Here is a 23,621-nt window from a genome sequence, read left to right as displayed (position 1 = left end):
TGACGCGGTGGCCACGCCCCCGCGCTTACGTCACCAGCCCGGTTCCCTCTCCCGGGAGCGTTGGCGGACGCGCGGCTCCCACCCCCCTCCCTTCTCAACGGGCTCTCCCCTCCCCGGTGGCGGCCGCGGCCCGACCCTCTGCAGGGCGATGGCCCGGACCCCGAGCGCGGGCTAGCGTGGCTGGGTGTCCGGTCATGGGCTGTATCGGCTCCCGGAGCCCGGCGAGTCAGGGTAAGAGGCGGAGACCGGGCCCGGGTTGGGAAATCGGGCTGAGGCTACCCGGTGCGCGGGCCGCCGCGGGCGGGTGGGGACCTTGAGGAGGGGGCCGGTGTTGGGAGAGGGAGGAGCCTGCATGGGGAGGCGGGCCCGGCAGGAGGAAGGAGCGGGCCGAGCCGGGAGGGGGGTAAACCGATTCATGCTCGCTCCTAAGGCCTGCTACTGCCTCTGGGCTCTGCAGGGTGGACTCGTGGTCTTTCCTCTTGCATCCCCACCGCTGAGGGTGGCAGGAGGCGCACAGCCTAGAGAAGGGCTGCTCAACCCTCTCCAGCTCGTGGCGACTGACCTTGCATGCTCACTCACAGTCACCTCCCCCTCTGCCTACACCTCTCCTCTCACTGTCCTGGGAGTGGCCCTGTGCTGGGAACCTGTCTTCTCCTAGCTGTGTCCCAACCCCCTTCAGGAGGTAGCCTGCAGACGCTGGCCAAGCATCCTACCATGGAGTTTTTGACCAAACTTATTACCCACTTCAGACTCCGTAGGTTGATGAAGGGGACTGCAGCCTCATTTGGGGGCACCTGTGAACACCTGATCACCTCTCATCTGTAAAAAACTGTTGTAGTCCCCTGACCCCACTCCCAACAAAAACAGAACTCACTCTGCCCTGTGGAGGGAAACAGGAGCCCAGAGGGAGGCTGTCGGGGCATCCTTTCCACAACTGCTGACCACTGCCTGGGCCTTGGTTCCCATAGATTGTGGTGCACACTGGGGCCTGGCCTTAGTTTAGTGTCTGAGGTAGGCCAGCCTACTTTACTCCCGTGTCATGGATTTCCCCAGGCCTAAAGCCAGGCAGTAACTTGTGACGTGTGTAGGGTTGGGTTTGGAATGAGTCCTGGGCTTTTAGGGCAGGCGGTCAGGCACAGAGGCCTTAGTGTGGGTGTTACTTGAGGTTCTTTGGGACTTAAGACTCTAGCTGAGACATGTATTTGACTGGGGTTCCCATGAGGAATTCTAGGATTTGTAGTCTTAAATTAATCTCATGACTTTTGAAGCTGAGAAGCAGCAGGCTGCTCTGATCCCTCTGGCCCTGCTAAGGCTTGGCGTTCAGGAAGTCATTCCCTCCTGCAGTCAGGAGAGTTTGGCTGACCCCATGACTGGCCTCGAGAGCCCTGATTAGGTACCAGCTGGGGGCCAGGGCTGGCCTGTAACCTTGTGTCTTCCTTCTGGTTGGTAGCGTTTCTGGGGACCACCAGCTGGCTGAGGCTCAGGGACAGAGACGGCTGCTCCAGCTAAAGGTCAGTTGTGATGTACAATTGCCTGTTGGCACTGTCTAGGGGATGGGCCTCAGCTCCTGAGCTCCAGAGAGCTCAGCTGGGCCCAGGCACTCCCACCTCCTCAAAGCCATGAGGCAGAGTGTTCTCCTTCTGTGACTAGGCACAGGTTCCAAGTGGGGAGGGGACTGGCTCAGCATCCGGAGCCAAAATAGGAATAGAACTGGGAGCTGAGCCTGGAGCGGTTCTGGGCTTTTGGTTCTCTGCATCAACACAGCCAGCATGCCTATGATTTCTGTGCTGGGCAAAATGTTTCTGTGGCAGCGTGAAGGGCCCGGAGGACGATGGACTTGTCAGACAAGTCGAAGAGGTGAGGCCAGGGACATAGATGTGATTTGGGAGGTGATGGGAAGCTGAGGAGTAGGATGCTCAGGTGGCAAGAGGAAAATTACTCTGGGTAGCTATTGGGAACCAGGCTGAGATAGGAACAGACAGGCTGGGGCCAGACAGGGCATCAGGAAAAAGCCTTAGGGGACTGGGACGAAAGTCAGAAAAATCACAGGTTTGTCAGAAAAGAAGAGTGAAGAGCTGCGCACAAGCTGAGGCTGGCCAGAGGAAAGAACCATAGCGAGCTTGTAAAGGGTCCAAGTTGGTGGTGGGGAGAGGGGGAGATGTTGGTGGAAGAATGTGGTGTGTTTTCCAAGAGGAATGGGTAGGTTGAGAAACCTGAGAAGGTTTGGAACTTATCAAAGTTGAGGTTTCATACCTAGGGTTTTGATAGAATATATCTTGAGGAAGATGGTGGGGAGTGTCTGCCACAAAATGGCCCCAGAGGCCTGAAGGTCAGTGCTGTGAGGATAGGGGCTTTCAGGCTTGTGGAGAGCACAATGCTCAGGTTCTAGGGGCTGGGGGATGGGGTACGGAGAAATGATAAGGGCAACACCCGATGAAAGTGGGGATCTCGGCAGAAGTAGGAGCCCAGCTGAAAGCCTTTCCCCCACCCCTCAGTGGCATCGGACCCCGCGTGGGCTGTGGAGTGGATCGAACTTCCTCGAGGCCTCTCTCTGTCTTCCTTGGGATCTGCTCGGACTCTCCGAGGCTGGAGCCGGTCCTCCCGCCCTTCCTCAGTGGACAGCCAGGACTTGCCAGAGGTGCTGGGCCCCTGGTGTTGGTAGGGGGAAGGGGGCCCCCTGCATCCACGTGAAGGGCATCTGTGTGCCCCACCCCCGCTTCGCCAGCCAGCCTTGCTTCTGTCTCCCTTTTCCTGCAAGCGGAGGCGCTATCCGGCCGCCGGGGCCACAAGGCCGCCCCCGCGCGCCGGTCTGCTCTGCTCGGCGCTGTGCCAGCGGGCGGGCTTGCTTGCGCCTTGGGCCCTGACGTCAGCGCATCCCGGGCCGTATCCCGGGAGACCCTGTTGCATGGTGATGGGTTGCCAGGGAGACATACACCTTTTTCTCTGGGCCTGGGCCGCAGCTGCGCGAGCGCAGGCAAGGATGGCGATGGCTGGGGGGAGTGATGGGAGGGCGGGAGAGCGAACCAGGGAACACCCACCAGGTGCTCCCCGCCAGGCTGGGCCTGAAGCTGCCGGCGCCACCCTGGGGGCCCTGTCAGCCAGGTATTGAAGGGACGGGGTGGGCCTGAGGTCAAGGGGGCAGGTGGAGCCCGTCTTCTGAGGGGTGGGAATGTGTTGGAGGAGAGGTCAGCAGTGCCGGGGACGGGGCGTGTGCCTCTGACTTCATTCATTCATTGAGGGAGACGTTTCCCAGGGCTGCCAAGGAGCACTGAGCCAGGTGTAGGGTGGAGGTAGGAACCCAGGTGAATCAGACTGAGGCTTTGCCACCTCAAAATTCCTCAGGAAAGATGCAAGGACATTGCTGAGCTGGGGGTGCAGGCATACAAGACAGAGAAACTGTGGACTGAAAACATAATTAGAAGGTGGTGGCACTTGAGAATCGGGCCTTAAATGATAGGGAGCGTTTTTTCAGGCAAGGATGGCATTCTTAGCCCAGGGGAAAGCTGCGTTCCTTTGCCTGGAGGGAAGGTGGAAAGGTGGGCTTTCACTGGGCAGAGGAAATCACTGGTGGATTCCAAGCAGACCTGGAGGCAGCCTAGGGCCTCACAGAATGGATTCTTTCAGTGCCTGACCATGCAGCTTCCACTTCACTGGGCACTGGAAGAACCCAGGAAAGATTTTAAATAGGGACATGTTGTGACCGGCTGCACTCCAGGAAAATTACTTGTTTATTTTTATACTTTGCCTAATTCATTCAGCCTATGTATTTTCAGAGCTACTCTGTACCAGGCCCTGTGTTAAACACAGGGTGGGTGCAGCAGTGACCAAGGGAGACCAAATTTCTCATAGAGCTGAAAACCAACAAGAAGTAAGGAAACACAGGAAACAGACCATAGTGACACACACAGGGTCTGTTGATAGAGGATGGCAACTGGCTGTAGGCTACAGAGGGAGCCTGGACTACTGCTAGGGTGGCCAGGAAGGCTCTCTGAGAGAGTGATATTTCAGCCAAGACCCTAAAGATGAGGAAGAAGAACCAGTCATGGGAAGCGGGGTGGGGAACACTTAACATACACAACATTCTGGGCTGAGAAAACGGTGTGGAATTGGAACTTGGGGGACCACCGCTTGCGCTAATCTGAGCAGGGGGTACTGAGGGTGTACCCTTGAGAAAGGGCTGTGGCAGTAGGAGTAGAAAGGATGACAGTAGTGTAGAAAGCAGTTTGGAGATGGAGTCGCTAGGTGTTAATAACAGATCTAGGTGAGCAGGCTTAGGGGAGAGCTGATGGTAATGCTGAACTTTGGAGCCAGGTGGGGTGGGAGAGTGGTGGGCGGGAGCGAAACCAGAAAGTCCGGTAGCAGGACCGCATGTGAGGAGAAGCTGTTGGGCTTGGTTTTGATCATACTGAGTTTGTGGCCCTTGTAAGCTCGAGAAACAGCTAGAATGGGGGATCTGAAGACTGAGATGGGCAAGGGGGAGAGAACCTGGAGAAGTCCCACTTGCCATGCATTTGGCCTCCCCTCTTTGCTATTCTGAAAGGCCCCACTCCATTTACTTGTCAACCTGCTTCCCTCCCTGCAAGCCAGGATGTGGCAGGTTAGCTGCAGTTCTATTCCCTTGGACCTGCTCATGTCTATGTTGTTTCCTGAGTGGACACAGTTTGAAGATCTTGGCCTCTTACTTTCTGACATATCCCAGTGGCAACTGGGACATCGGAGATGCTCTGGCATCTCTTCCAAGCTCCCACATCTCCTTGATGCCTTGGGTGGAATATGGGCCTGTGGGGGACACTGCTGTCAGAGGGGCACTTACCCTCTGATGCTGTCACCCAAGGTGAATGTTGGAGACACAATCGCAATGCTGCCCAAGTCCCGGAGAGCCCTAACTATCCAGGAGATTGCTGCGCTGGCCAGATCCTCGCTGCATGGTATGCACCCCCTTTGTCCTTTTGCACATGCCCTTGGGGACTGTATCCTGTGAGCTTTTGCTGGGCTCCCTCTTTCCTCTCTTTCTCAAATGAATCCCAGCTCCCTCCTCCCGGCCAAAGACACACGTGGACTCTTAACTACCATTACCTCTCCCCTCTCTTCCCAGATGCTCTCTGGTCTGTGTCTTTACCAGCTTTCCTCATTCTGCACCCCCTTCCAGGTATTTCCCAGGTGGTGAAGGACCACGTGACCAAGCCCACTGCCATGGCCCAGGGCCGAGTGGCTCACCTCATTGAGTGGAAGGGTTGGAGCAAGCCAAGTGACTCGCCTGCTGCCCTGGAATCAGCCTTTTCCTCCTATTCGGACCTCAGTGAGGGTGAACAGGAGGCTCGCTTTGCAGCAGGTGGGTACTGAAAGGGTTTATCGTAGGGATGCTCATGTTCATCTCCTCGGGCCTGATGTGGGGGTTGGAGTCTTTCTGTACCGCTGTGTCTTCCCTCTCCTGTGTCTAAACTGAGCCCTCATCTTAGCTCACCTCTGCTAAACAAACTGTGTCCTTCCTGTCAGGAGTGGCTGAACAATTCGCCATTGCAGAAGCCAAGCTCCGGGCATGGTCTTCGGTGGACGGCGAGGACTCCACTGATGAATCCTATGATGAAGACTTTGCTGGGGGAACTGACTCAGGTGAGGGAGATATCTCATGCCAGTGCTGCCAGCAGAGGTGGAACCACCTGACAGGCCTTGTGGTTCAGAGCTCAGCCTTTGTTTTGGAAAGGGAGACCCAAAATGTCCTCAGCCTGCACAAGGGGAGAGGAGAAGGACAAACTGTCCAGACAGTCCTTGACATTCCAAGGGCAGGATAGCTGGCTACCGCTGGTGAGTGGGCAGTCAGCGGTTGGAAATGGGAGTGGTTCCTTTTCCATAGGTGCTGAGCCTTCTTTGCCTGTCTGTGCAGTTGGTCTTCACAATCCTTCAAGTGAAAGTCGCTCAGTTGTGTCCCACTCTTTGCGACCCCATGGACTATACAGTCCATGGAATTCTCCAGGCCAGAATACTAGAATGGGTAGCCTTTCCCTTCTCCAGGGGATCTTCCCATTCCAGGGATTGAACCCAGGTCTCCCGCACTGCAGGCAGATTCTTTACCTGCAGAGCCACCTTCAAACAAACAAACAAACAAAAAGCCCAGAGATCTCACTGGTGCATTCTGTGCAGCTGATCTCTGAGGGTCTGCTGTGTCCTGCCTTGCCCTCTCAAGGCAGCCTTCTGGCAGCTCAGAGGAGCTGCAGTGCAGCAGCACAGCTCCCTGCAGGGCTGGGGCCCCAGGAAAACAGGAAGGCTTGCTGGGGTGGGACCGCCCACAGGGCCTCTGGCTCCAGCTCCGGATCCTTGCCCTATCCCTCCAGCCGAGGCCTGCCTGTGGATCTTTCCCTGGGCCTGGGCTTGCAGAGGGGACCCTGCAGGAGCTGTGCAGCTGTGCAAAGGCCCTCCTTTCATCTTCCAGTCTCTAAACCACGTGGCTTACTTTCTCTGTAGCTTCTAGCCTCAAACCTCACAGGTCACCATCCCCCCACCTCTTTGCCTTTGAAGATTGCCTCTACCCAGTGGCCCATCCCCTCTGGCTAATTAACAAGTTCTCCAGGGTGGGCAGTACATTAGAGCAGATTGGGGATTGCTGCTGTGGTCTTAAAGGGACTGATTAGGATGCCTGAACCACAAGTGTTTTTGTTTGAGTTCCAGGCCTGTTTTGACCCCTGGTATAATGATAACGACCAACATTTATCCAAGGCCACTACTAGCCCCTGTGGAATCTGTGGAAGTTAGAAAAAGGGTCGCCTTTTTCTGGTGGGGATAGCCCCGTGCTAGGGCATGTTGCTTGGCGGGGACTGTGGGCTGAACTCAGCCTTGGACAGGCGCCCCTTGTGCAGTGAGCCACCTGCACCATGTACGGTATCCCTGTATTTATTGACTCTCACCAAGTTCCAGAGTCTGTTGTTCTCTCAAAAATCCCATAAAGTTATAATCTCCAGTTCACCGTTAAGGAAACTAAGGCACTGAGAGGTTAAGCAACTTGCTCCAAGTTACTCAGCTCCTGTGAGGCTGGGAGCCGGGAGGATGTGGCTTCCAGGTGGGCCAATTGAAATGGGGCTAGCAGGGCTGTCTTCTTTCTCTCCCCCTGCAGACCTGACTGGGCAGCTGCCCCTGGGGCCCCACCTCCAGGACCTCTTCACTGGCCACAGATTCTCCCGGCCTGTGCGCCAGGGCTCCGTGGAACCTGAGAGCGACTGCTCGCAGACCGTGTCCCCAGAGACCCTGTGCTCTAGTCTGTGCAGCCTGGAGGACGGGTTGCTGGGCTCCCCAGCCCGCCTGGCTTCCCAGCTGCTGGGCGATGAGCTGCTCCTCGCCAAACTGCCCCCCAGCCGGGAAAGTGCCTTCCGCAGCCTGGGCCCACTGGAGGCCCAGGACTCGCTCTACAACTCGCCCCTCACAGAGTCCTGCCTTTCTCCTGCTGAGGAGGAGCCAGCCCCCTGCAAGGACTGCCAGCCGCTCTGCCTGCCACCAGTGAGCAGCTGGGAACGGCAGCGGCAAGCCTCTGACGTAGCTTCTTCTGGGGTGGTGTCCTTAGACGAGGACGAGGTGGAGCCGGAGGAACAGTGACCCAAATCATGCCCGGTGGTGGCATGTGTCCCCTGGCTGCTTCTGGGGACAGAGCCTCCGTGCCCCAGCGTGGGTGAGGCTTCCAGCAGAGCTCCAAAGCCTGGAGGGCTCCTGGGAGCACTCACTCCTCCATTGTGTGTTTGCATGAAAGTGTTCAGAGGAGGGAGGGGCCAGGCTGGGGGCGCATGTCCTGCCCCCACTCCTGGGGTTTGCCGGGGGATGCCCGGGGCCCCTGGGGCATGGCTACAGCTGTGGCAGACAGTGATGTTCATGTTCTTAAATCAAAAACACCACGTACACATTTCCTTCTTGGGTGATGTGAACCCCTAAGGGGGTGGCTGTGACTGGGCTGTAGAGCAGGAGGGAGCCCCACCTCTCCCGCCCTCTACCCCTGCCTCTCCTCTGCTTCTCTTCTCACCTCCGAGTCCATGTGCAGTGCTTGACAGAACTGCCCCCGCCCGGGGGGGCTGGCTCCAAGCCTCCTGGAGCCTCTGGATCGAGCTGTCCCCCCAAGGGCCCCTCGCCCAGCTGGGCTTGTGCTGTGCTTCACCTCTCCATAGTCTCTAAATCTTCTTTTTCTTAAAGAGGGGTCTCGGTCTATTCTTTCAGTCGGATCTTCTCTGGGAGGCCATGGAATGACGAAAGCCTGTACCCTTGGCCCTCTTCCTGGCCCCTGTGATGGGGTCTAGGCCTTTCCCCAGCTACTTGAAGGACGTGTGGGCAGGGTACTGGTGGCTCGAAGCCCAAAGGCTGCCCCATTCACTCAGGAGTTCTCTTTAGGGTGGAGTTGGAAGAAGGGATGGCCCTGGTTGCCACGGAGCAGTGATTTGGATGTTCTTCCAGAGAGGGCCACAAGGGGGCCACATGAGTGGCCAGGCAGTTGTCTGTAGGAATTGTGTCAACAAAAGACAGTCATGAGGGAGTGTCTCTCCTTGGGGAGGAAAGAGGGTTGTCTTTCTTGGCTGAACAAAAGGGCAAAGCTACCTTCCTGGGGCCTGAGCCTCAGCTGGGGTCTGGATGAGCAAGCAGCGGCGGCCTCTGCAGACCCGGCATTCCATGGACAGCGGGCTCTGGAGTTTACAGCTCTGGGGGCTGCGGGTGGCCGCTCAATTTGGAGCTTTGTAGACTTTGGCAGGTGAGAGGGCCCAAGGTAAGAACAGAGCCAAAGGGCACAGGCATTCTATATATAAGTGGCTCATTAGGTGTTTATTTTGTTCTATTTAAGAATTTGTTTTATTAAATTAATATAAAAATCTTTGTAAATCTCTATATACATCTGGTCATTGGAGGTTCCAGTATAAACCCATCTTAGTTCTACCCCTTCCCTCTCAAAGAGGGAGCAGGGGTCAAGCGAACCCACCCTCTTCTGGCCAGGCCAGTGTTGACCTTCCTGCCCTGGGAACACTTGCTGCAGGTGGGCACTGGCTCAGATTTCAGGTAGGATGAGTTGGGAGAAGCTAGCACCCCAGGTCTGGAAGTGAGGCTGGAGCTCCTGTGTTCCCATGGTGGAGAGAACAGGAAAGCCACAGGATCTGGGCCGATAGCCACGGCCACTGCCATCCCAGGTCACACCTGAGGGGATCACTGGCACTTGTCATCGCTGTCAGAAGGGCTGCCCTCCCGGGGGAGGCCGTGGCGGGAGCGAGGCCCCCAGAGTGCATGCACCTCGGTGGTCTCTGTGTCACTGCTACTGGTGGCACTGTCACGGAAGCTGGCGAGGGGCGGCCGGACTTTCACGCCCTGTGCTGTGACAGAGCCCTCGATAGCCTTCCGGAGCTGGAAGGGTAAGAGGGTCAGACGTGTGGACTCGGGGCTCCCTACTCAGATGCCTCCCCAGTGCTTCCCCAGGTGGGCTAGAGAGAAGCCTCCGAGCCTTTGTGGAAGTGGCTTTGATGGCCATCATCATCTCACCTCCTTCAGGGTGACAATTCCAATGAGTCTGCCAATACTGGTGACATACGCATGGTCCACTCCCAGCAGTGAGAAGATGGTGTGAGTCTGCAGGGTGGGGATAAAACACACTGGACTTGATACGTGATGGGACAGCTGTACATTACAGGCCAGAGGGACCCAGAACAAGGTGGCAGTGGGCAGTAGAAGGGGGGTGTCATGGATGGTGAGGAGAAGGGGACAGGACCACCAGAGGAAAAACAACAATAATGAGAACGTTTCTGCAACCAAGCCTCAGAAACTTGATAGTGGGAATGTTTATGGTCCTTACGTTGATGGGGGAAGGGACAGGGGAAGGCTTCTTTATTCCATGTTAGAAAGTAGGACAGAGAACAACTGTTGAAATACAACATCAGATGACTGGCCGGGCACTGGGCTAGGTTTTTCCTATATAGGCATTTAATTTCGGTAGTGTCCTGAGAAGTAAGTATGGTACCCCTTCTATAGGCGAGGAGCATGAGGCTCAGAGCTGAAGTGACTTGCTCAAGGTCATCAGTAAGAAGTAGCCTTGCAGCCCCAGGCAACTTCTCGTCACACTATGCAGGAGGAAGCACAGCCCCTGTCGTCCTATGCCGCTGTCCAATTAGTCGTGGATCCAAGTTCCACACACACCCCACTCCCCCTAGGGGTACTGGCCCTGAATCCTCCACCTCTAACTCACCTCTGTGGCTGACATGCTTGCTGTGGGCCCTTGCGGGGCTGGCCAGCTTTGATACCTCTCTAACTTTGGCCTGCAGCACTCTACATCTCTCATACACTTTGCCTTTTCTGCTAGCCCAGCTAGCATCCCGGCTCCTTCTGAGATGTAGTTTGCAGTCCAGGGGGACAACAGTTACACCCATCCTCCCCATGTTTTTCTTGCTTTGGGCCCTCCCCCCAGGCCTTCTAATGTAATCAACAAGGGTTCAGAAATTGTCAGGCAGTTCCCCTCATGCCCTAAGTGGATTTTCTCAGGCCAGATGTCTTGAAAAACACTCTACTGACTCAGCAGTTCCTGGAATTTTTGGCCTATCATTTATCACACTGTTCTGAGTTTACTTGTAAGCCTTTTGGCTTAATATTTGAGTCAAAATGGGCACTAATAACCCAGATCTAGAGTACCAGTTACTCAGAACTCATTGTAATCATCTTAACAATTTTAAAATGTTTTATTATACAGTTGCTAAATTCTTTAGAAAAGGACTTCCAGGACTTTCCTAACTTTCTCCATCTGAGGCATGACAGTAATCATAAAGGGAGCTAGAAGTTCAGTTTTAGAATACGCTCTCCTGTGCTCCTTCCATGCCCTTGTCATAATTGTCCTGTGGTTAGTTAGCAAGTTCCTCCTCTTAGCTAACTTGAATCCTGTGTGCTACAAGTTATCTTTAATTTCATCATCTGCCTTTGGAGGGAAACATTGTTATAAGATTTCCTGTTTCAGTAATCCTTTAGTCTTGCCTTCTTATGGTTTAATAATCCTTTTCATCTCCCAAGGATCCTATTAAATAGTTCCCCTTGATTTTCAGTTCTCCACAATTCTAATCAGAGTGAGCTTCTGGCAGACAATATGCTTTTTAGATTTGCAAAACACTTGTCCCACTAAGCCTTACGGATTGACTTTCTGAACATCCTGGTGGTTCTCCCAAACTCCCTTAGCATCCTCACCAGGATAGGGCTGCCACATTGTAATGGGTTCTGCTTTCTGCCTCCTTTCCCCCCATGTTGGCTCTGCCATCCTAAGAGCTTTCCCAAACTTGAGTTAGACCCCAGACTCCCCAGAATGGCTCATAAGACCCTTCCCAAACCGCCTCAGCCTGTCTTTCCAGTCTCAGATGCCATCAGGCACCCAAGCTTCAAGTCTCACATGATCACTCATCCTTTTCTGAGAACATCCATTTCTGCCACACTCAACCCTTCCCTCATGACACCATCTTTTAAAGTCTCCTGTTGGTTGTTTCTCAGTGTAAGTAGCAGCAGTAATTCCGAAAGGATATTGAATACTTACTATGTGCTAGGCACTGATATAAGTCGTGCCCGACTCTTTGCGACCCCATGGATAGTAGCCTGCACCAAGCTCCTCCGTCCATGGGATTTTCAAGGCAAGAAGTACTGGAGTGGGTTGCCATTTCCTTCTCCAGGGATTCTTCCCAACCCAGGGATTGAACCCAGGTCTCTCACATTGTAGACAGACACTTTACCATCTGAGCCACCAGGGAAGTCCGTAAGTGCTTTACATGTTATTAACTTTAATCCTCAGAAAACGCTATTATGTAGGTACAATGATCCCATTTTATAGTTAAGGAAAGTGAAGCACAGAGAGGCTAAGAAATGTGACAGGGTTAAAAAGCTGGCTACAACGTGGCAGGATTCAGGTTCAGCCCGCTGGCCTCCTGTTGGCACTCTAGCTCCTCCCCTCTACCCACTGGTGCTTTGCAGGTGGCCCTGAATGAACGAGGTACTCCACTGGTAGGAGATGTCCATTTGCACAGGTTCCTAACTAGTCTTCCATGTATTCCACTCCCTTCTGAATATTCTCTTCCTGCACTTCATTGGACTAACTGATTCCTCAGGCCTAAAAGGGTAGTTTGAATTCTCATTTTTATGTTCTTATCACTTTCAGTTCTTTGTACTTTTGTTAGTTGGTTCCTCAAAGGCTTCTTTTCTTCCTAGGATTTTTAAATTTGTAACAAACATCTACTTGTTCCTTTTCATTTTAATTTAATTAGACACCAGGGAGCTCACTAAAAGGCCTGTACTTCTTAGGCTTAGGAACAGTGAATTGACAGGGAGAGGGACAGTGTGGCCTTCTGAAAGAATCCTGGAAGTAGGGCTGGGAAATCTGCCCTTGGGCCTGACTGCTTTACTGACTTGGGTAAGTGACCTCCTCACTGCCTCAGTTTCTCCATGTATAAATATGGTTAAATCCACAGACTTTTGGATTCCAGGCCTAGTTCAGGCCTAGTTCTGCTACTTACTTAGGTGTGTGCCGCCACTGCTGCTGCTAAGTCGCGTCAGTCGTGTCTGACTCTGTGCGACCCCACAGACGGCAGACCACCAGGCTTCTCTGTCCCTGGGATTCTCCAGGCAAGAACACTGGAATGGGTTGCCATTTCCTTCTCCACTAGGTGTGTGACTTGAACAAACTGCTTAACCTGTCTGAATTTCAATGTCCTTGTAAAAACTAGACTATCACAATATCCATCTTACAGGGTAGTTGTGAAGATTGAACATGTGAAGAACTTAGCCCACTGCCTGGCACGTAGCTGGCACTAAAAAATGTCAGCATTTTCACTATCATTGTGCGATGTTTGAGGATCAAGTAAGATGATGGAAAAGCTTTAGAGGTCTTAGGAAGAAAGACTTTGAATAAAAGCCAGATGTATTATTCACAGGCCTATCTTCTTTTTTCCTTGCAATTGCATGGCAATTTTGATCTGGGGTCTTTACCCAAAGGCTTATAAGTTCCTTTATTACCTTTTGCTTTTTTGTTTTTGTTCCCTGTTCTTCCTGCCCTCCTTGTCTGGCTGGCTGGCTAGGCTGGCTCTTGGGCAAAGCTGGTGTCTAAGCTAGCTGCTCAAGCTGCAGACCTTGGGAGTGTTCCTTCTCATCCCCCGTGCCTCAGAGGCTTGCACGTTAAATCTGTCAACAATTTAGCTAAACTCTCCTGGTGTCTGCCTGAGCAGCCTGCTGGTGTACCTGTGCTCTCTGCCTTCCCTGAGAGGCTGGAAGATGCCCAGTGATGCTGGCCACTTCACCCTGGGGAGCCTGAGGTAGTCCTGCAAAGAGAACCCCTGCCCTCCACGAGCATCCGCCTCACCCGTCAACCTGTCTGCACTCTGGTTTTCTGCAGACTGTTTTGCCCTTCTGCTTAGCTATCTTCCTGTGTCCCTGCCAGTTTTCCTCTGGCCTACATTAAGTCAGACTTTCTGGGGTCTGACATTCCAAGCCCCCTGCTAGGCACTTCTCATCTTTGTTTATCTCTTCTCTGCAGTGTCCCCAGTCCTACTTGGATGTTTGTTCACTTGTTTATTAGATTCTCTTCTGCCTGTTTCTCATCCATTTTTCCCCTTTGTGAGTGTATTAGCCTCCTCAGGCGCTGGCAGCCTCCTGCCTCACTCTGACCCTAGAGGGTCAGAGGCCTTCTGGCTTCCACTCAGCTCCAGCCCTGTCTTTGTTGCTGTTTTGGTGCAGAGTTCCCGCGGGCAAGGCTGAGCACAGAAAAAATGATGCCTGGCTCTACCATAGACAGGAAGGGGCTAAGGGGCCCTGGCTCTTGGCCTCCCATCATTTGAAGCGATGTGTCTGAAAAACATGTCAGCACAGAGCCCACTCTCTGATGTCTCTTTTTCCTGTCGCTGGCTTGAGTCCAAGTTTGTAGGAGGACTTAGATCCCCACCCTGTGCTCCTGAGGGCCCAGGTAGCCCCAGGCCTCTGGCCCTACCTTGTGCAAAGAGGTCCGCTCCACCAGCTGGAAGGGTGCAGGGTCAATTTTGCAGTCACTGAAGTTGACAGGTTCATCTAGTTGCTGCTCTTCCCACTCCAGAATCTGAGGGGACAAGACTAGAAGGGTTAGGGAGGTGCCAACAGCTGCTCTCAGCTCCCTGAAAGCCTGCCTCTTTTCCTATCCCACAGTCCCTCCCACGGGGACAGCAGCCAAGATGATGACTGAACACAGCCAGGAAGAAACAGAGTCTAGAGTCCAGTCACACCTTACCTCCTCAGGGGTCATCTCGCCTTCCAGGTCTGAGTCGCTCTAGGAGAGAGGAAGGAATGTTGACAGCTTGGGGGCTGGGGGAAGGGAGTGTCTCTCCCCAGCACAGGGAAGCTTGCCCCACCTACAGCCTGGCCCTCCCTGTCTCCTGCTCCAGAGGAGCCACAGGAGGAAAGGGAGCACTTACCGCCAAGGAGATTCGGACCCGCTTCAGCTTGTGCTTGTCACATTTCCCCGACTTCTCCAACTTTGTTAGAGCCAAACCAGAAAGAAGAGGACTTGATGTTATAGGGAGGAGGGAGGTGAGGGAAAGTGGTGGAGCTGGGAGGAAGGGCACACCGCAGGGACTGCTGACATCTAGGAGGACAGAAGGGCAGGGAGGATGGAGGCAGGCACTGCAGGCTAATGGAGAGGCGGTCTCAGTGTCAGAGAGAGACGGAGAGAAAGTGCCAGATGGAGAGGCTCCGACCACTCACCTCTGAGGTGGGCTCGGCGGGTGGACTGCCACAGAAGAGGCTTCTGAGGGTGATGCCAGCCTGCTCCATGTTCCCTGTGTTCCCAAACACAAGGCCCTGAGGGCAGTGCCATCTTTGCTGGAGAGGACCAGGAGAGGTGAGGAGGGCAGGGGAGAGGCATCCTATTGCTATTCTGGTGCATCTGGGCAGGGACCTTGTGGGTCTCCGGGGCTGGTCTCTGGCTCCATCGTGCTAGCCGGTGGGCTCACCTGTGGGGCTCTCCTTGACATTCACAGTGTTGCTGGGGCTCCTCTTGAGAGCAGGCTTCAGGGGCTTGTGAGTCTCGCCCCGGCCTGCAGGGAAGCCCTGGTCCTCTGTGTTCACCTGCATAGGCGGGAAGGGGTTGGGGATTCTGTGGTCCCTGACCACCTCTGTGTCGCCACCCTCTCGTACAGTCTACACGATGGCATTTACAAAGTCTGGGTGGCCCTGCCATGACGCCTTCCCCCTCACCTGGAAGCGGACGGAGGTCTCAGGGCTGGGGGGACTCTCCTGATCGGAGGGTGAAGAGGTCTGGGCAGCTCGACGCTCTTGCATGTAGCGCCGCCGGCGGGCTGGGCTCAGCTGTGCCCCCAGCAATGCCACCACTTGCGAGCGCTCGATGGACCCCAGGAGGATCATGGACTCTGGAGAGAATAGGTGGGAGGACTCAAGAGCCGGGGAGAGGCCCTCCTACCCACTGGCCTTCTCTTGCACCCAGTGGGGGGCCTTGGATACAGGCCACATACCCAAGGGAAATCCTGGCTGAGTTTGCTGGCTTACTGCCTTTGGAACCAAGGAGTCTGGTCCTGAGCTCCCGCCCCTCCCCCTTCCTGAGCAGCAACGCTGGGAGATGACCCTCATTCCTGGTACCCCTCCTGGCTCACCAGGGGACTCTACTAGGGCCAGCATGCGGCCCTTGGTCCTGTGTAGTGCCAGCCGCAGGTCCCGGAAGGTGCAGCTGAGTGCCACGTGGGGAACGTCCCGCACCATGATGTCCTCCACTCGCACCCGGTACTGCCTGAGAGCCGAGAGAGGCACTCTCTTTGTGGTCAGTATGGGGAGGGCAGCCAGGAGTACTACCATCCCAGGGCTACAGGGAAGGCCCCAGAGCTTATGGGGACAAGGGTGAAGGACCCAGGAGCACCCTCTGCCCTCGTTCTGATTAGGTGGGTCAGCCATAGTTCCCCATGGAGTGGACAAGGGCGGTGTTGGCCAGGAGGCAGCAGGGTGGCTGGTCTCCCAGCCTCACTTGCTGGAGGTGTGTGTGACGGAGTCCCAGGATGCCTTCTGCCCCTCACCCGCACCCCCCTCGTCACCCAGCCCTCCGTACTGGTGGCGGCCCCAGCCCAGCTCAGGCAGGTAAGGCAGCTTCTTGATTCGGATGATGCTGTCATAGAGTGAGGGCTGTAGGCTCTGGGCAACGGCATTGGCCAGAATGACGGCGATCATAACAGGCAGGATGTGGGCGATCTGGCCTGTGAGCTCGAACACGATCACGGCCGTGGACACAGTGTGCGTCACTGCTCCTGCCAGCGCAGCCGCCCCTGGGGACAGCCACTTTCAGTCTCCTCAGGGTGCCCAGGCCCTAGATGACCCCCCCACCCCTCAACTCTGGGCAGGACCCTCAGGGCTGCCCTGTGCAATCCTGGGGAGTGGGCCTGTGCATCTGAGGGAAGCCTGGTTTCTACCAGCAGGGGGCGCCAGAGCCTCAGGCCCTATGGCCCAGCCACAGGGGTTTTCCAAGACGCATAGACACCTGGAGTACTCACCCACCACTGCATAGCCTCCAGGAACAATCCTGTAAGTGCTGCCGTCTGTGTGGATGCCGTCAGGGAACCAAGCAGCCATGCTTTCGCCCACCAGACGCCCAAATGCTGCTCCTTCAGGGAAGGGGGTGGGAAGAGAAACAGGTAGTGGAGGGGGAGGGCAGGGACACTAGGAAGAGAGAGGGTCAGAGGGTGGGGGAAGGGGCCGGTGGGTCATTCAGTGCAGGGGACTACCCTGCGGGGGTGGGGGTTGGGGCTGGGGCTGGACCAAACCCGCTCCCAGGCAGAGAGGGGACAGCCAAGGGGTGGCCAGAGGGTGCAGGCCTGGAACAGGCAGCTGAGGACTCACCAATGACAAACACCGGCATGAAGGCCCCACAGGGCACTGGGATGGTGGTAGCCAGTGCAGACATCCAGAACTGCAGGCAGGAGGTCGTTCAAACAGGTAGAGGCACCACCTGGCCCCAGGCAGCCCCCAGCTCCACCCCAGAAGCCTACCTTGCTTATCAGTTAGACACAAATGTCCCAGTTATCTCAGAATCCCCCAGAGGTGAGGAAAAGGAGGACTTTGGAACAAGTTGGCTTAAGTTCAGCTCCTCACTTTGCTATCTAGCTGTGTGACTTTTGGGCCAGTTACTTTTAACCTCTTTGTGCCTGACTTTCCACCTCTAACGCAAGGGTACCAGTAGTAACCTTTCTCATAGCATTGCTGTGAGGCTTAAAGGGGTTATTATACGGAAAGTGCTTAGAGCAGTGCCTGATATCTAGTAAGCCTGTGTTGGCTATACATATGTAAGGAGCCCCACCTTCATGAGAATGAAGATGACCAGGGTGAGGAAGACGTTGGCCCGTGGTGGGTTCCAGGCCTGTGAGGTTCCAGGTGGCTCTAGTTCCTCCATCAGACCCTGGCGGACCCACGTTCGGTTGTCAAACAGGGTGACCAGTGTCTCTTTCTGTGAGAGCTGTAGGTGAATAGGGTGCCTCAGTCTGGGGAGACAGGATGGAAAGGGAAGGGGCCCATAGGCAAGCAAGGGCTATTGGCTTTCAAAGGGATACATCCCAAGAAAAGGGACATGTGCCTGTTCAGCCTGGGGTTACCTGTCCAGCCATGAACTGTCCAAAGCCAGCGGGGAAGGTCAGAGTAGAGATGAGTAGAGTCACCAGAGCCGGGAAGAGCAGGCGTCTAAGAGATGTAGGTTTCACAGCATCAAATACCAACCTCAGGCTGGTGATAGGCTTGGGTGCCCTCACATACCTTATAGCTAAGGTCACAGCAGAGCCTTGGCTCTTACATTAAAGCACACAGTTCTGAGAAAAGGCCCCCTTTGCTGCTTATGATACAATGGCCCTGAGGTGACAGCCATCCAGGCCATCTAATGTCTTTCTTTCGGCTCCTCACTCCCTAAGTATGAGCAGCAGCGGAGAATCCATCCCCCGAGCCCTCTGTGGGCACCTCTAAAGCTGTGACTCCGCCCCTTACCCTCAAGCTTCTGTCTCTGTCTCTCTGTGGTGACTTAAGAGTGAAGGTGTTGTTGGGGAAAGCTAGGGTTACTCATGAAGGTGCCAAGGGAGCAGGTTTCCTTTTCCCTGAAGCGTGTCAGTCCCAAGAGAAATCATGTCTCAAGTCTCCCAGCTCCCAATCGTTGGGGTCTCAACTGTGAGAGCAGGAGGAAGAACTAAGACTCAAACATTCTTCAGGGGGCACTGCCATCTGGGCCAACTCAAAGGCCTACAGGAAGCCTTAGTCTTTGATCCAAAATGCCCTCTTCCACTGACTAAAAATTCAAAAGTGGCAATTTTCAGGTAATTTAAATGAAAGTCAAAATGTTCAGTCTGGAAAACACTGGACAATTTCCTCCAGGGACTGCCCGTTTTTGACTAGGCCACTATTTGCTTCTCACTTGTTACTACGCCTCCCCTCCCCGCACCAAGGGAATAACCCTCATACAACCCAAAGAAGAACCAACTCACTTCTTCATGAGGAAACGGTTGATGGTCTTCTGCTTCCGCATCACCTGGACAATCTTCCGGTTCAGGTAGACAAAGAGTGCTCCCCCGAAGCCACTGGCGATACTGGAGAGACAGAAGAAGCACCCTCGAAAAGGAGGTCTTCCTTCTCTCACCTCCTCCTCTCCCACACCTCAGCTCCTTCAGCTCCTCACCCAATAACAGCAAAGGCTGGCAGCTCCTGGAGGTCGAAGGGGAAGTCAAGCCGGAACCGGGTTTTGAACAGAGCCGTGATGGTCTCTGAAGGGAAGTGGAGCAGCAGAGGGAGGTGGGTGTAGCCTTGGAGGGCCCCACCTCATCTGAAACATTTCAGGGCTCGCCTCCCGAACCATGCTGCCCCACCTTCATCACGGTTCCAGACGGCCAAGACCCGGAAGATGAAGGCGCTGAAGGTGGCGGCAAAGAAGCCCCGCCAGTAGTTGCGCACCGCAAAGAAGGTGGAGGTGACCTCGATACTGAATAGCACACCTGCGGGGGTAGGGGCAGGGAGGCCGCCCTTGAGGCCTGGGCCTGGCCCATGGCCTCTGACCCAAGGGCCCGGCTGGGGCTGACCCTCTCTGCCCACCTCCAATGGGAGCCGCAAAGCAGCAGCCCACCCCCACGGCACAGGCGGCAGCCAGCATCTCTGTGTTCCGGGATTCATTCTGTCGAAGAGTGGTGGGAAGGGGAGTCGGCATTAGCGTGGGCTCAGCGGTCCACCCTGCCCCTAAACCTTCCCCCAACGTCCCCCTTACCTCGTAGATGCCCCCAAACAGCGAGAGGAACTTGCTGAGAAGGGCGGCACACATGCTTGCGATATGCACAAAAGGGCCCTGGGAGGTAGAGGCAGGTGGTGAGTGGGGCTGGGGCACACCCTGATGTTGGCCGGGCTTCGTCCTCCCCTGGGAGGGACTCCTTCATTCCCCAATCTGCACTGACCTCTTTGCCAAGGGGCATCCCACTGCCAAGGGCACAAGTCAGCCCAATGACCTTAGCTACGAAGGTCTTGAGGGTGAGGTATTCCTTCAGCACCACTCCCCGCAAGATGGTTTTCATCTCCGGGATGCCAGACCCTGGGGTGGGGGGTGAACAATCCTAGGAGAGTCACCGGATGTGCCTGTTTCAGGAGGCCCATCTCCGCCCTCTCTTTCTCTCCTAATGTACCAACAGCCTGAGGAGCCAGGATCTGTGTGAATCCGGCAGAGAAAGTGATGAGGACGACGGGGTAGGTGACCCAGGCCAGATACTGGAGTAACAGGTTAGTGTTCAAGCCCCGGGACATCCACTGCTGAGCTGTGGAGAGAGGACATATCATTGGCACCCCAGTGCACACACCCAGTCCCTGCCTGGCCGCTGGACACAGTTGTGTGACCAGCTGTTCCAGGGAGTACTGCACAGAGCCAGGGGAACAAAGGGTAGGGAGGGGGTTAGAGGGCATTCACTGAGACAAAGATCACTGTAGGTGATAGGGTCAGCTGGATAGGGTGGCAAGAAGTTGTGGCCTATGGGAGTGGCAGTGATTACGCCTGAAGACAGGGCGGTCAGGCCGGCCAGGGGAAGTGGTCAGTGGACAAGTGCGGCATGGAGGAAGCAGGCTTGTTCTCCCCCGCTCTTCCCCACCAGCCCTCGTCCTCACCCTGCAGACAGGCAGCGATGGCGTAGTCCATGGCCCAGCTGACCAGGGCCATGAGGAGCCCCAGCAGGACTAGGAAGATCCAGTCTTCACCAACCCTGGACACTAGGAACTTATGGCAGTGTACAGTACAGACTGGGAGCAGGCGAGGGAAGAAAGGGACGCTGGCACCAAAGCATACCTACCCCTGTCCACCCCCACCCCTCCCCTCCCGGGCAGCTTGAGCTGCCTCTGTCCCCCTCAGCACAGCTCGGCCAAGTCCCCTGCCCCAACCCAGGTCTCACTGCGGCATCGGGCGCAACGGCTCTGTCCATATTCCAGGAGCTCTGGGGGAGCCCGAGGGGAAGGTGGACCCCGCCAGGGTTCGGGCCCTCCCAGGCGGATCCGAGCAGCTTCCTCTTTGGCAAAGGCCCCAAGGTCCTGAGTATAACGCCCGTACATCTGAGTAATAGGGGAGATAGGGGTTAGACATGGGCAGAGTGGAGAGGCAGGGAGGGCTCCTGGGGCCTCAACTCCCCTTCTCCCAGCCCCCACATTATGTACCCCTTTTTAAACCCATGTTTCCCACTTTGGCTTGGGGTGTGGGAACAATGCACACTGCGGATTGTGGGGGCTGTTCTGGCTGGAGTGATGGGGACAGCCAAGGTACAGGGACACAGCTCTGGGGGTGGCAGAATAATCGGTCCTCTTCTCACAAGCCTGGGGAGGCGGGGAGCAAAAGAGGAGGAGTGGGAGGGAAAGCCCCAGAGAAGGAAAAGATGGAAAAACCTAAAGCAGCGTGCAAGTGGGAGGAGGGAAGGTCAGAGAATAGAGGATGGTCAAGGGCACACGGGTAACAATAAGGGCCTCATGGAACTGGGGGCAGCTGAGCTGGGCCTAGGAACAGGCGGGGCCCCAATCCTTATCACGTTCCTGCTGGGCCTCTGGCCTGTGACCGACTCAGCTGCACCCCTCCCACCCACCCTAATCCCCTTGTCCCCAGTCTCCACTCCCACCCCAGCCCGTCAGCCCAGATGGGAGTGGAAAGTCTCTCTGGGTGGGTAGAGAGTACTTGGTGACCTCAGCCCCACTCTGGAGCTGCCCTGAGACCCGTGGTGGGTTAGGGGACAGCAGAAGCTGATGGCTTGGCTGTGACTGTGGATGCTGGGGTGATGGGATGGGAGAGTGGCCGAGCAGTGGCTAGACCTGCCAAGCTGGGCGTGTGTTTGGGGGGTGGGGAGGAGTAGATTCCGGCTGCCACCCGCAGAGCTTCGGGACACAAAGGGCTCCTGTTGGGGCTTGGAGGGGAGAGTGGAGGGAGGGAAAGATAGAGATACACAGAGAGAGAGTGATAGAGAGCAGGAAAAGGAGGAGAGGGAACCAGAGAGGAGAAAGAGGTGGGTGGGTGGGGCAGTCTGGGAAGGGGCACAGAAGAGAAAGGAGACTAGAGGGGAAGAAGGGAGGAGGAGAAGAGAGAGAATAGAGTATAAGAGGCAGACAGCATAGGAGGGGGAGGTGAGTGTGTGAGAGAAAGACAAAGGGATCGGAAGGACCAGGGGGAGAGGCTGGAGCAGGGAGTGCCCAGGAGAGAGCCTGACCCTGAGAACTCTGTTCCAGAGATGAGATAGAGACCAGGCAAGGAGACATGGCTGGTGCCCAGCTACCCTGACCAATGCCCCATTCTTGGCCTATGCAGACTGGCAGACACGTCCCAGGCTGTGCAAAGGCTTACCCCTCTCCCCTTGCTCCACTCCAACCGTGCCACCTCTCCCTGTCATCCTGTTTCATCCAGTCACTCTTATAACTGGGCACCTCCCTGCCTCAGATACAGCCCAGGCCCCCTCCTCCTGGAGAAGTACCTTCCCTGCCTCCTTCCTGGGCAAATTCCAGCCCACACTGATAAAAACGAGCTACAGGGCCCACTCCCTTCCCTAGAGTTTGGGTCCCCCACCCCAGTGACAAGCAGAGGCAAAAGGTTTCTCAAACACTGAAGTTACAGTGGTGGCTGTGAGTCAGCTCAGACCCCCAGGACCCCTGCTTCTAATGATGTTGAGGGCCCGCCCTGGGGTGGGTAGGGGCTGGACACCCAGAGTCAGCCTGGACAAAAGGTCCAATTCCCACACCCATTCCTGCTTGACCCATCCTCCTGTAAAGCTCCTGTCCCCCAGGGTAGCAGGTAACCATTTTTTCCCCAAAGAATGAACTGAAGGATGCCTACCCATGCTGGGTTGCCAGCCACTCCAGGGGTAAGGGCCAGGGATGGGTTTGGGTCTGATCATCTTTCTAGCACGTGCCACGCACAAAGTAGAGACAGAAAGAACGTCTTTGGATGGTGGAGATACAGTGGAGAGAGAGAATGTTCAAGGGTGTGAGTAGTGCTGGGAAGGCGTAGTGGGGTGCTGAGCCCTGGCCCCAGGTGGTGGTGGGGAGGAGCAAGGAAAACGTTGCTGGGGGGGAGTAGAGGGAAGGACAACTAGGACAAGCACCTGAAGTCCTTGTCCTGTGCAGGCCCCCAGTCTCAGCCAGAGACCTGCGTGCAGCTTCCCACCTTTTAGCCCTTCAGGCTCTCAGTTTCCCCAAGTCAGAGGGCGGGACGGGGTTAGGTTAGGCCCCCCAGACCTCGTCGCTTCCACAGGTAACTGGGAGCAGCGGTCTGGGAGCACATTCCTCAGGGTTCTGCTGGCTTCACTTACCAGGGTCTGCTCGTACTGCAGCGCCCGCGGCTCCATCCCTTCCTCCGCCGCCGGCCCCGCTGCCGCCGCCATCTCCGCTCACAGCCCTCTGGCCTCCCACCGCGGCTCGGGCTCTGGCTCGGCTCGATTCCCGGCCCGCGGAGCCCGCGCCCACAGCTGTCCCGTCCCCGCAGCCCGGGCGGCCGAGTGCAGAGTGCGGCGGGCCCCGGGCGGGCGCCGCTGGCACAGCCTCCCGCTCGCGTCCCCTCCTAGGCGGGCGGGCCGAGGGCGGTGCCCTCCGCGCTGCTCCGCCCGCCGGCCCCTCCGAGGGAGCGGGCCTTGCCTGGCCGGGGTCCGCGTAGGGGCCGCCTCCCGGGCTCGGGAGAGGCGGCAGGGGGCGCGGGCAACGCGCGAGCCCGCTACCCCACTCGGTGGAGGCCGGTGGCCGAGAGGGGCGTCCCGGGGCAGGGCGGGGGCGGGTCCGCTGGCACGTGGAGGGGCCGGACCCAGGCTGCGGTTCTGCGCGCCGGGTCGGCAGGGGCCGGACAGGCCGGGGCTCGGTAGGGCCTGGGGCGGTGGGCTGCCGAGCCGTCTAAATCAGATTTCGGGCCCAGTTCCTCAGCGGCGGTCCCCTCTCTTGCTTCTCCGGAGGGGCCAACGGCTGACTGGCCAGGAAAGGTCCAGTGCTCTGCTGGGGGATGAAAAACAACTAGGGGGGAACTCGGAGGGGGTCGCTAGACCCAGAAACGGGGGTTGCTTGGAACTAGGACCCTCGGTCTCTCTCATCCCCTTCCTTTCTCCTTCCCTTCTTTGCGAGTCCCCTAGGAGCACCCCCAAGGAGGTGCACTTTGAGCCACCTGGCCT

At 56.2% G+C, this 23,621-nt stretch overlaps 2 protein-coding genes across 8 annotated transcripts; one reads left to right on the top strand and one right to left on the bottom strand.

Annotated features, from left to right (window-relative positions):
- Positions 1–48: 48 nt before the first annotated feature.
- Positions 49–8,853, top strand: FAM131A (family with sequence similarity 131 member A). 4 transcript variants are annotated; one of them, XM_061414020.1, is made up of 6 exons: positions 49–231; positions 2,496–2,638; positions 4,835–4,928; positions 5,150–5,332; positions 5,497–5,613; positions 7,109–8,853. In XM_061414020.1, the coding sequence occupies exons 1-6, from the start codon at positions 195–197 to the stop codon at positions 7,582–7,584; spliced, it is 1,050 nt and encodes a 349-aa protein (XP_061270004.1). In that variant the 5' UTR covers positions 49–194; the 3' UTR covers positions 7,585–8,853. The 4 variants fall into 4 exon arrangements, with proteins under 4 accessions (XP_061270004.1, XP_061270010.1, XP_061270003.1 ...); XM_061414019.1 differs by lacking the exon at positions 49–231 and adding an exon at positions 1,537–1,857; XM_061414026.1 differs by lacking the exon at positions 2,496–2,638 and having other exon boundaries at positions 67–231.
- CLCN2 (chloride voltage-gated channel 2) lies at positions 8,772–23,621 on the bottom strand. 4 transcript variants are annotated; one of them, XM_061413990.1, is made up of 24 exons: positions 22,779–23,621; positions 20,391–20,547; positions 20,110–20,241; positions 19,638–19,766; positions 19,413–19,546; positions 19,229–19,306; positions 19,060–19,138; positions 18,837–18,962; positions 18,650–18,734; positions 18,459–18,560; positions 17,586–17,670; positions 17,294–17,449; positions 16,837–16,906; positions 16,491–16,601; positions 16,052–16,265; positions 15,606–15,739; positions 15,193–15,365; positions 14,949–15,063; positions 14,701–14,774; positions 14,412–14,471; positions 14,228–14,266; positions 13,955–14,059; positions 9,496–9,582; positions 8,772–9,360 (listed from the first exon to the last, which is right to left on the bottom strand). In XM_061413990.1, exons 1-24 carry the CDS (start codon positions 22,848–22,850, stop codon positions 9,166–9,168), a joined length of 2,712 nt encoding a protein of 903 aa, XP_061269974.1. In that variant the 5' UTR covers positions 22,851–23,621; the 3' UTR covers positions 8,772–9,165. The 4 variants fall into 4 exon arrangements, 3 of the variants coding, with proteins under 3 accessions (XP_061269974.1, XP_061269979.1, XP_061269992.1); XM_061413995.1 differs by lacking the exon at positions 20,110–20,241; XR_009735888.1 differs by lacking the exons at positions 8,772–9,360; positions 9,496–9,582 and having other exon boundaries at positions 14,010–14,059; positions 14,701–14,817.

Source organism: Bos javanicus, chromosome 1 (genome assembly GCF_032452875.1).
Source record: "Bos javanicus breed banteng chromosome 1, ARS-OSU_banteng_1.0, whole genome shotgun sequence".
NCBI classification, from domain to species: domain Eukaryota; kingdom Metazoa; phylum Chordata; class Mammalia; order Artiodactyla; family Bovidae; genus Bos; species Bos javanicus.
This window is presented reverse-complemented; position numbering and strand designations above follow the sequence as displayed.

Coding starts and splice junctions, on each gene's coding strand:
- FAM131A (XM_061414019.1), top strand. CDS start 1,770: ATGCCTATGATTTCTGTGCTGGGCAAAATGTTTCTGTGGCAGCGTGAA. Junction 2,639..4,834: donor ACAGCCAGGACTTGCCAGAG/GTGCTGGGCCCC, acceptor CTGTCACCCAAG/GTGAATGTTGGAGACACAAT. Junction 5,614..7,108: donor TGCTGGGGGAACTGACTCAG/GTGAGGGAGATA, acceptor CTCCCCCTGCAG/ACCTGACTGGGCAGCTGCCC.
- CLCN2 (XM_061413990.1), bottom strand. CDS start 22,850: ATGGCGGCGGCAGCGGGGCCGGCGGCGGAGGAAGGGATGGAGCCGCGG. Junction 18,561..18,649: donor CCAGCCTTTGCTGTTATTGG/GTGAGGAGCTGA, acceptor CTGTCTCTCCAG/TATCGCCAGTGGCTTCGGGG. Junction 14,472..14,700: donor CCGCCGAGCCCACCTCAGAG/GTGAGTGGTCGG, acceptor GCTCTAACAAAG/TTGGAGAAGTCGGGGAAATG.